The following is a 12,730-nucleotide window of genomic DNA, read 5'->3' as shown; positions in this document are numbered from 1 at the left end:
TTACTGTTAAAATGAGGGTAATTTTGGCCAAGTTACTGTTAAAATGAGGGTAATTTTGGCCAAGTTACTGTTAAAATGAGGGTAATTTTGGCCAAGAGTCAAAATGAGACGGCAATTTTAGGCCAAGTTAGCATCAAAATGGCATGATATATTCTACTTACACAGCCAATACACCTGTCTAACTCTTTCTATCTTAAATAATCTACTTACAGATTTTCCAATATACACATCTAACCTTTCTATCTTTATGAGGGTAATTTTAGGCAAGTTAGCATCAAAATGGCCTAATATATTCTACTTACACAGCCGATACACCTGTCTAACTCTTTCTATCTTAAATATTCTACTTACTGCCAATATACCAGTACACATCTAACCTTTCCACCTTAAAGAGGGTAATTTTAGGCAAGTTAGCATCAAAATCGCCTAATAGATTCTACTTACACAGCCGGTACACCTGTCTAACTCTTTCTATCTTAAATATTTGAGGTATTTACAAAAGGGGACATCACAGCACAAAGAGATGAGGAAATATTAAAGATACACCCTCAGGATACAACCCCCCTCCTCCTCCTCTCGCTCCACCCACTTCTCTCAACAACACACGCAAGACAAGCGGTACAGGACGGTACACACGGCACAACACATACGGTACACCACAAACGATAAACGGTACACGATACAGACATGAGAAAAACACATGAAGTACCGCACATGAGGAAAGACAAACGGTACAACACAAACACAAGAATACACGAGCACACACAGGGCAGCACAAGAGCACAAAGAGTACAGCGTAATACACAAACACAACAGCATGAGAACACAAACAGTACAGCACAAGACAGAACACACACAGTAAAGCACAAGAGAGAACACAACAGTACAGCACAAGAGAGAGCACGTACAACACAAAAAACAGTACAACACACGACAGAACACACAGGGAGAGAGAGAGTGAGTTTTACGCCAGGTACCCCATTTTTGGATAAGGGCTAAGGCGTTGCCCCTGGGTAGAGGACTTTGGTTTGGAGCGTGTAACATTTTATGACCGGATGCCCTTCCTGATGTCTACCAATGACCCTTGGGTGGATTCGATCCTCCGACCCTTCGGTCAGAACGGAGCGCGCTAACCCACTGAGCCACGGCTGCTACAGTACAGCACACAAATAGTACAATTAGAAAACAAACACGAAGGGCAGAGCAAGAGAAATACGCAAACACTACAGGATGAAGTTAACACACACATCACAGCACAAAACAAACGAGTGTACCGGAGTTCCCCCAAGCTAAGCCCTGTATTGGACTATATAGCCCCGCTAGGGTTACAGGAGGGAGCTACCCCTCCCGGCACGGCAGCCCGGGCGAGGCTCGAACTTGCAATCCCCCGATCACAAGTCCAGCGCGCTACCACTGTGCTACCGCGCCCCCCTAAAGAGCTGCGAGGACATTAAGAAAGAGGCATTGATGTCCTTCTATCCATGGTGCCTTTTTTGAATTTGTCTTGCCTATTCAAAACAAAAATACTCCACTTGCAACTGTCCTCCCATCTTTAAAAATTAATAAATAAATAATATCAATCTTTTTTATTTAGTTACAAGAGAATTTTTACTCCAAGGATGAACAATTTGAACTGGAGGAAAATTCTGACTCAAGATGAACATTTATGAACACTAGTTTGAGAGAATTCTTCCTCCCAGGATGAACACTCTGAACTGGAAGAGAATTTTAACTCTTGGATGAACAATTTGAACACCTGATGAAAATAACTGTAGATGTCAAGGCAGGAGAGACTGAACAGCAGAACAGGGGTGTAGAAACAGGCAAGAACAGAGAGAACACCACAGAACAGGGCAGAGGCAAGCAGGAACACCACGAAGAGCACAGAAGAGAACAAGACCAGGATTCAAAAGATTTAAAATTGAGTTTAAATTTTCTGTCCTTGCTACTGCCAAACTGATCATACAGGGGTTAGAAGAGATTATTATTATTATTATTATTATTATTATTATTATTATTTTAGGAGAAAGAGTTGGTATCATGTTATCCTGTGGGGGAAGCAGCCTAGGTGTACAGATAATAATAATAATAATAATAATAATAATAATAATAAATAATAATAATCATCATCATCATCATGTTACATCACTATAATATAATCACCATCATCACCACCACCACCATCACTATCATCACCATTGCTATCACCACAATCAACATATTCTGATACACCTAATTTCATCATCATCATCATCACCATCATCACATATGGACAGAAATCTAAATCATCATCATCATCATCATTTAGTGTCACCATCATCAAGAGCAAATCTAAAATAATCATCACCATCATCATCATCACCACCACCATCACTATCATCACCACCATCACCATCATCACATATGGACAGAAATCTAAATCATCATCATCATCATCATCACCATTTAGTGTCATCATCATCAAGAGCAAATCTAAAATAATCATCACCATCACCACCACCACCATCACTATCATCACCACCACCACCATCATCACATATGGACAGAAATCTAAATCATCATCATCATCATCATCAAGGGCATCTCTAAATTAATCATCACCATCACCACCATCATCACCATCATTATCACCACCACCATCATCACCATTATCACCACCACCATCATCACCATCATTATCACCACCACCACCATCATTATCACCACCACCACCATCACCATCATTATCACCACCACCATCATCACCATTATCACCACCACCATCATCACCATCATTATCACCACCACCATCATCACCATCATTATCACCACCACCATCATTATCACCACCACCATCATCACCATCATTATCACCACCACCATCATTATCACCACCACCATCATCACCATCATTATCACCACCACCATCATCACCACCATCATCACCATCATCATCAAGGTGACAGTAGCAAGGAAAACGGAATATCAAATTTACTGCTATAATGAGTGAACGGCTATACACTGGAGAGAGAGAGAGAGAGAGAGAGAGAGAGTCCAATTCCTTACCATATTAACGCTGCATATAGGTTGTGAATCCTCTCTCTTATATTATCAATGTAAGACTAACTCATCCAACTAATTCTGTTCAGTTCAAAATAGTAGCAGTAGTAGTGGCTTAAGTAGTAGTAGTAATAGTTGTTGTTGTTGTTGTTTCACCCTGGTCTGTGTGGGGGAGCAGACCCATCAAGCACAGGTAAGTCAGTGGTTCTGTGGGGCAGTCCTACAGGTACAGTACAATACATACACCGTGTAGGGATCCACCGCACCCTTGTGGTACACACCGCCACACCAGGGAAATACGAGTAAGTTTGGTTCCTGGGCGGATGTCACATATGCCCCATCCAGTCCACGGTGCCACCACATGAAGGCTCCTTGTCAGTCATTAAGGTAGAGATGTAACAGGCTAAGTAGGTAAGGAAAAGGTGTTTGAGAGCATTCCAAGCCTATGAAAACATGGCCTGAAGCAGCAAGCACAGGGAGACATCAGTAAAAATCAATAAAGGAAGAATTACATAACACAGAAAAAACTTTACTTGAAACCAGTCAAGGAAGACATTTTAAAACACTGAGAAACACATCATGAAATTCTGAGTCTTTATGTGGCAGTTAAAATGAGTTAATTATTGAAAGGGTTTAAGTACACGATTACGAGAGAATTAAGCTGTAGTGAGATTCGTTTAAGTTTAGACTTATAGTGGTTAAAGTAGTAGTAGTAGTAGTAGTAGTAGTTTAATTTTATGGTATTTTAACGAAGACAAATATGACGGGAAGGATTTAACAGTTAGCTGATCACCATTCACACTTTGTAACGATAAACTGACTGCATACAGGGTGGTGTGTGGTGTGGTGTGGTGGGATGTGGTGTCAAGTGGCGTTGTATGGAATGGTGTGGTGTGGTGAGGTGAGGCATGGTATGGAGTGGTGGAGTGTGGTATGGTGTGGTGTGGTGGGATGGGGTGGAGTGTGGTGTGGTGGGATGGGGTGGAGTGTGGTGTGGTGGGATGGGGTGGAGTGTGGTGTGGTGGGATGGGGTGGAGTGTGGTGTGGGGAAGTGCTGTATGTGGTGTGGAGTGGTGTGGTGCGATGGGGTGAAGTGTGGTGTGGTGGTAAAGTGCAATGTTGTCCAGTGTGTGTGGTATGGTGTGGCGTGATGTAGTGCAGTACTGAGCAGTGTAGCATAACAGTATTAGCAGTGTAGTGTACTGAGGAGTGGCACAATTTAGCACAATGTAGTGTACACAGCAAACACACACACAAACTACATTCACTCACACATTCTCATTCTTACCTACATCACACAATTCTGTTCCTGTCGTGTTCCTTCTATGATAGTCCACATAAAAAAATAATGAATCTGGCAAAATTATAGTTATGCCAGAGTCAATTTAAATTATTCAAAAAATGATGGGTGCAGTTATGATTTAAACACCTCAAATTCAAAAAATAACGGACGCACATGTATCTTTGGTTAATTTATGCGAGTGTTGATTTAAATTATGCGAGATGATGGATGTAACTGTATGTGATTTACGTAAACTCTCAATTAGCCGGCATAATTCAAGCAAGCCCTACACCGAATAACGTGAAATGCCAGGTAGGGTATGGTACCCTCATCAGCTCAATATTCGGTGTCAAGCCGGATACTGCATTACTATCCATCCTGACCCTCCATCCTATTTTTTTTTCTTTTTTACAATAAGAAAAAATATATATATATAAACAAAAATAAAAATAATCCATACACCAGACTACTGGTGTCCTCCATTCATAAAATATCTGTAACAGTTAGACTTGAACAGTTGTGGGTTGAAATTTGGAGGGAAACAACTCTGGGGAAGCGAGTTCCAGAGAGATGCAGTTCGGGGAAGGAAAGAATTCTGATAGGCAGAAGTTCTGCAATATGGCTGAGTGACATTCCAGTCATGAGCGCTACCAGATGCCCGTGTAGCACGAGGGAAGGCATGGAGAGGTGGCACCATGGACGCAACTTTGTCTGAGCATTTGCCATAAAAATATCTGTAAAATAATGCAAGGGAGGCAACATTCCTTCTTACTTGAATGGGAAGCAGTTTATTTGTAATGGCAGGGTTGTTAATAATTCCAGCAGCTTTGTTCTGAATTTTGTCCAGTTGTTTTAATGCAACCTCTCCACATCCATTCCACAAGGGTGAGCAATGTTCAAGCTGAGAGCGCACCGACTCTTATAAATTATAGCCAACCGATCATCAGTGAAGAAGTTATGGATTCTGTGCAATAATCCAAGTTTCTCTGAGGCGGTTTAGCAAGTAATCTAGTATGACAGGTCCAGCTGAGGGCATTGTTAAGTGAGACACCGAGAATTTCAATACTTTTGGAGATGGGAATATTATTAGCAATGAAGGTAATATACGAATCTGGCAACATCAGAGTATTAGTAAATTGTATTCAGAATATTTGGTTTTCCTAGCATTAATGATACGATGAAAATTAAACATTCATTCATTCACTGCCAGACACCATGTATCCCAAACGGGGTGGTCAAGGGCTTAGAGTTAATTGTTTTACAGGGAGGGGCACTAATCCTCCACCAACCGCACTTGACACGTAGGGAGAACGTTTAAAACACAATAATCATACAATATAGTAATACAGCGCTGGTTGGCTACCGTTTTCAAGCTAGCTGATATGCCTAAATGCCAGCCACTGCATAGAACCCCCAGTTATGTCCCCCCATTTCTGCGCCGGATGTTGCCTCTATGTACCGTTTATGTGCCGGATGTTGCATACTTTCAGCAGATTTTACTTTAACTGAGCTGAGCCAGGTAATGCATTGGGCTGGATATGGTGACAATGGATAATTGAGAGTTTTCTGTATTTCAAATTCAAAGAACAATGGATGCAAATGTATCTTCAGCAATTAACTCATGTGACAGTTGATTTAAAATATTCAAAAAATGATAGATGAAGCTACAAGTGATTTAAAATATTTCAAACTAAAAAAAACAGGACGCAAACAATTCTTCAGCAGTTGATTTTCGCAATTATTGATTTAAAAAATTCAAAAAATGACAGATGCAGCTATAACCGACTTCAATATTTAAAATTCTAAAAAAGACGGACACGAATGTAGCTATCTTGAGCAGTTAGCCTATTTAAATTATTTGAGAAACAGTGGACGTAACTAACGCATGTGTATCTTCGTCAAAGTTGGTATGAGAGAGCTGATTTTTAAACTGTCTGAGAAACAATGGCTGTAAATATAACTGATTTAAATTTCCAAATAGAAAACATAGACACAAACATATATTCAGCAGTTACTTTATCCACTATTTGATCAAAATTATTTATGACTCCAAAAACAACTTTAACCGATTTAAATAACCCAGGAAACATCGGACACAAAAGTATCTCAGCCAATACTCCTTTCACACTAACTTGGCAACAGATTTGGGAGCATTTTTGTGTTTTCATCTGATCCTAGTTTTAACCAATGTTCTTAACCCCTTCGCACACCTCTGTAAGTTTGTGTGACATGATCAGGGATAACGCCACGAGGGCAGCCTGGACTCGTGCACAAAGGAAAACATTCCGATGAATTTTATTTGCCCCAGAATTGTTTATAATGGTATAAACTGTACATCATCATCTTCCCTGATGTTTATACTATACGATAAGCTACTAAAAACATGCAAACTTGATGAGTAAAAGTCCTGTGAAAGTACAACAATGCAGTGAGAATGTGCTTCCACAGTGAAATAACTTCCCCAAACCCTATCGCAATATTTTGTCTGCACCATGCAAGAGCTAAGCATATGTCTGTCGGCAGAATTTCACGGGCTTTCACGTGGTATCCATAATTTTGATACAACCAATAGTTTTTGAGCAAATTGCCAAAAATCGCATGCACGCACCCCTCCCCCCTACCAAAAGGCAAGAGAAAGCCGACTATTTGAGTGTGTTGGCCTTGAAATTGACACCCTCCCTTACGACGCAACAAAGACTGACGCACTTCACGCTAAAACTTAATTTTGGGTGAATGTTTTTGTCCAAAATTGCCCAATTGACATCCCTTCGGACCAACACTGATCGTGACTCAAACTGCATCATGGTCACTCTTCAGCCTAACGCTGTTCTGACACATTATGAGTCATCATACGCAAGAGCGTTAAATTAAACTAATAGCACGGACAACTTGTATTTTGTTTTTCTCTTGGAGGGAACTGTTGCTGCGGGCTTATGGCCTTTGGTTCCTTCGTCCTCGCATAAAAAAAAAAAAAAAAAATGAACTTGTTTTTCTGAGTTTAACATTTCAACACCTAAATTCTGCTGATGCATTTGTATACCCTGAAAAAAAAAAAAAAAAAAAAAAAAAAAAAAAAAAAGAAGAAGACTGGTTCAAGACATCCTTCTGAAGCTCAATAAAACTTTAAAGGTAATAATAATCTAATAATAATAATAATAATAATAATAATAACTATCTCATCAGAGTTTAGCATTTCAAGTAAATCTAAAGAAATGTAACAAAGAAAAATAATAGTAGTAGTAGTAGTAGTAGTAGTAGTAGTAATAATAATAATCATACAATAATAATAATAATAATAATAATAATAATAATATGGGAAATAAAACGCTAATCACACAGAAATCCCAAGTCATGATGGGATGGCAAATGCTGAGCCAAGTTAGGGTGAAAGGAGTATAGCAGGTCACAAGAGGTCGGGAGGGGTCAGAAGTGGCGACCTAGTTTCACATCGGGTCAGACTCAGGGTGTTTATGAGCCAACTGGGATATTATTTACACCAACTGGAATGATATTTGCACCAACTGGGATATATATACACCAACTGGGATAGTATTTGCAGTAACTGGGATGATATTTACACCAACTGGGATATTTATATATATTTATACTAACTGGGATATATGTACACTGACTGGGATATGTACACTGACTGGGATACGTACACCAACTGGGATATGTACAGTACACCACCTGGGATACTATTTACACCAACTGGAGTAATATTTAAAATTATTGCATGTCAAATTGTGCTTATCATTGTTACTATGGTTGATGTGTGGGATTTAACAGTGACCGGAGGGATTTAACACTAAGGGGATTTACCATTAACGCACACATCACAGGATTTACTTATTACTGTTGATCTTGTGTAGGATTTAACACTATCGCAGGGATTAAATATTAAACCAAGGGATTTAATAGTGCAGGGATTTAATATTAATGCATTCGTCGCGGAGTAAGGCTATTTTTGTTGTTGCTGCGTATACAGTATAAAAAAAAGCAATGAATTAATTAGATTGACATTGTCCTTGATAGTGAAAAAAAAATCAAACTCACAAATGGATTATTCATATGGAAAATATGCTTAGTATAAACTAGTTAAAATTCTGATCCTTTTTTTTTCTTTTTTGGGTAATTAAAAAAAATTTATTAGATTCAAACTAACCTTGGTAGGGAGAAAAAATGATCTTTATGAGATTCTCAAACGGACCTTTTGTAAGGAAAAATTCCGAGGTATATACTGAAAATATTTTAAATTTCTGATCCCACTTTTTCTCAGTGTACTGTCTATTAAAAAGGGAACAGATTACTTACTCACATTTTCGTTCCTTGTGAGAAAAAATGGTATGCTATTTTCTCGAACGGATTTATGGGGAAAAATTACCTGTCATATACTGAAAATATTTTAAAACTCTGGTCTCGCATTTTCTTGGTGTATGTTAAAAAAAAAAGAACGGATTAGTCAGACAAAAATTTTCACCGCGCGAGAAAAAAAATGATATGGTAATTATTTCAAACAGATTACTTATATGGGAAAATTGTTTGTTATATACCGAAAATATTTTTAAAAATCTGATCTCGCATTTCTTCACTCTTAGAAAAGAACGGATTAATTAGATTCAAATTTTCGTTCCTGGTGAGAAAAAAATGATAAGGCATTTTCTCGAATAGATTAATTATATGGAAAAATTGCTTCTTTTATAGTGGACATATTTTAAAATTTTCGTCTCGCATTTTCTCGTTAAAAAAAATAAATAATTAGATTCAAATTTTCATTCCAGAGAGAAAAAAATGACATGGTATTTTTTCAAGCGGTATTCTGATATTTTTCCAAACGGTAATTTAACACTCGATTTTATTTACTGTGCAAAGGTGTGCTTGGGATGTACAGTGGAAAAAAATATGCAAAAATCCAAATATACAAAAATCCTAATCATGCAATTCCAAAAAAGCACTGTCAAAAAAACGCCAGAGTTGATTGTGTGGCGGATGTGGCCGAACTTACCGCCTGGGAGTAGTGGAGATCGAGGGAGCGGCGTGGACGCGTAGGCTGGCGGAAGACATTACACTAGATCTCATTGGCTGCGCACACATACATACACACATATATACATCATGGTTTGTTGCTTTCCTCACACACACACACACACACACACACATATGCATCATGCCTTTCTTTCTCTGCCTCTGTCTCTCTCACACATATGTATCATGGGTCTCACACACACACACACACACACACACACACACACACACACACACACTAAGCCTTCCTTTCTCTGACCTACACACTGATCACACAAATACACACACCAAATACACACAAATATACGCAAATACACACGAAAAGTTCCTTCCATTCTCACACACACACACACACACACACATTTTTTACCAATTTAACAATGAACACAACAGATGAAGGAAAAAACAAAACCTTTGTAGAAAAAAAAACAATAAACCAAGAGACGTGAGAAAAACACACTACTTTAGCATTCACACGGACCCGAATTCCTGCTGCCTTTTACAAATCCCCAAACGCATTTTCCTAGGCAACTTAGTCTGCCATCTGGACCAATATATCACTTTGTAGGTTATCTGTGCAAAGTTATTTTTATTACAAGGAAACCAAGGATGAGATGGAGGGAGTGGAGAGGTATATGAGAGAGGGGGGCGTGAGCTGGGAGCAGGGCAGTGAATTAGCAGGGGACAGGGCGACATGGAGGCGATTTGTTTGTGGCAACCCCGTAAGGGATTAAGGCGTTTGGCAATAGATAAATGGATAGACACGCGAGCTATGTTTACTCTTGGTTATATTTGGCTATGAGCAGGCCAACCGTCATGGTATGAAGAAGCCAATAACTTTACTCCTATTAAGGCCAAGTGTAAATTCTTCCTGCTGTGATAAATACATTCAATAAATTTTGTAATCAGCTAAAAACTCACCCATAAAAGAGTTGGAACCCTTTGCAATCTCCTGTTTTCCAACGGTGTGTGTGTGTGTGTGTGTGTGTGTGTGTGTGTGTGTGTGTGTGTGTGTGTGTGTGTGTGTGTGTGTGTGTGTGTGCGCGTGTAAAAACTCACCCATAAAGGCGCAGGAACCCTCTTGCACTCTGCAGTTTCCCAAGACAGTGTGTGACTCTAATCGGTCAACGCCTCCACTACCAAATCAAATTTTTAAACATTTTCCGTTGTAACACTGTGTTGTTTGTAGAGACATTATGACAAGTGTGGGAAGGAGGTGGAAGGAAACACAGGTGAAACAGAGGTGAACTTTCTTCCCAACTAGTTTCACCTGTGGCTTCTTTAGGGGTACTAAAAGGGTACCAGGTGAAATGCACTGGGAATAAAGCATACCTCTACTATGCCAATGTTTCCTTCCACCTCCTTCCCACACTACGTTCTTTGGCATCACTCCAGCAATTAAACCTCTCGTTACTGGACGGTTCAGGCTGCGTCCAACCGTGGGAAAGTACGCAGGATGTGGGATGGCTCAGCGTTGGCCAAGTGCAGGGAGATCTCCCCCCCTTTTCCCAAGCTCACGGTACTTCTTAAACATTTTATCCTCACAGCCTTAGTTTTGCTTCTATCTCCGTGATCTTCTATTCCCTGTAATCTCGAACTTGTATTTGCTTACGGTGTTGATAAAAACATCTGGCGAATATAAATTATGCGCTAATTTACGGTGTTTTTTCTTTCCTTCGTGTTATCTCATAGAAATATATGTTTTCTGGTAATTATTACTGAGAAAGAGTTTTAGGAAATTTCATTAGCTACATTTTGGTATATACACATTTACTGTAGGACAATTTGAGTCTGTTTTACGTACCGCAAAAGGAAATAATCTTAGGATTGCGCTGCAGTGCGGGAACGGTGTTTCGCAAAGCCAAAGTTGTTGCTAAAATATTTTTCCCCTGCCTTTACTTACGTCTCTATCTGCCTGATTTTTTATTTACATAATCTCAAATAGTTGTACTTGCTTATGGTGTTGACAGAAACGTTCAGCAAATATAAATTATGCGCTAATTTACGATGCTTTTTCTTTCCATCAAGGGACGATTTTGTTTGACGCATATTGCATTGTCCAGTACCAGGCGGGTGACTTTTGCACTGCTACCCTAAGTATCAAAAGGCTTAAATATCAGAGGTCTATCCATCTATCTATAGCCAGATGCTATAATCCCGTAAAGGGTGGCCATTTGTCTTTGAGTTAGTGGTTTTGCAGGCAGGGGCACTCACCCTCAGCCAACTCACTTGCTGACACTATAATTGTATATCAGAGGGAAATTGTAACTGCATGGTGCTAGCTCGCTTGTTACGCACTCACAAAACGCACTTTACTGGTGTACATTACTTGTGAAGAATAGTATCATTTTAACTATTACTATTATTAGTTTTATTATTATTATTAACCCGTGTGTAAAAGCCAACAAAAATTCGGCTGAAGGATTCTACGATAAACTACAAGAGAACTACTGAGAGAGAGAGAGAGAGAGAGAGAGAGAGAGAGAGAGAGAGAGAGAGAGAAATATCCCCGCCAACGCAACAGCAGCGGCAGCAACCAGCGGAGAGGAAGGCCACCAAAACAACACACAAGAAGAAGAAGAGCTGGACAAAAGCCACACACACACGAAAAACACACACACACAAACGCACACACACACATTAGACGCACACAGCTACCAAATAGAGAGATAAATACATTAGTTTTATTAATAGAAACTGTATGATTAGTTTATTGAGAGACATGTACCAAAATAGAGATATTGAACTCAACCCTGTGAAAAAAAAAACAATAACAACAATTAGATAAGATACATACATACATACATAGACACATACATACATAGACATACGTACACACAAACATTATGATATTTAACGGACACTGGCTTTTTAAATTTTTGAAAGTTTGAAAGTTTAAATTTTGATATTTGAAACTGCACATATATAAATGAGAGAGAGAGAGAGAGAGAGAGAGAGAGAGAGAATCATCCTAAGTAAGAAATGACACACACACACACACACACACACACACAACACAGCATAATCAATATCCTCTCCACGTCATTACCAAGTTAATCAAAGTTTTCAGTTCATTATTTCTTGACTAAAATCTATAATAACTATTGATATATAATTCTGGAAAAAAAAAAAAACCACTAAACTCAGCTCATAATGAAAATTTTATTATTATCATTATTCACATTTCAACATCATTATCACTCATCATCATTATTATTATTATTATCATTTTACCTTTACATCATCATCATCATCATCACCAAAACCACCACCATCAACATCATAATTCTGTCATCATTATTATTAACTTATTAACATTACTACTGTCTTTTCATCATTATCATTATCATTATTATTATTATTATTATCTTTTCATCTATCATT

General features: G+C 38.7%; 1 protein-coding gene across 1 annotated transcript in view; it reads right to left on the bottom strand.

The window, feature by feature from the left end:
• The window catches only part of bma (SCY1-like protein bma), a 137,036-nt gene that overhangs the window by 36,457 nt on the left and 87,849 nt on the right, over positions 1-12,730 (bottom strand). The window contains exon 11 of the mRNA XM_080269091.1: positions 9,327-9,371. Coding sequence (XP_080125217.1) covers positions 9,327-9,371 — 45 coding nt within the window. The remainder of the gene's footprint in view (positions 1-9,326; positions 9,372-12,730) is intronic.

Source organism: Coenobita brevimanus, chromosome 31 (genome assembly GCF_032717465.1).
Source record: "Coenobita brevimanus isolate Jiangsu-jjx chromosome 31, ASM3271746v2, whole genome shotgun sequence".
In the NCBI taxonomy this organism is placed as follows: Eukaryota; Metazoa; Arthropoda; class Malacostraca; order Decapoda; family Coenobitidae; genus Coenobita; species Coenobita brevimanus.
This window is presented reverse-complemented; position numbering and strand designations above follow the sequence as displayed.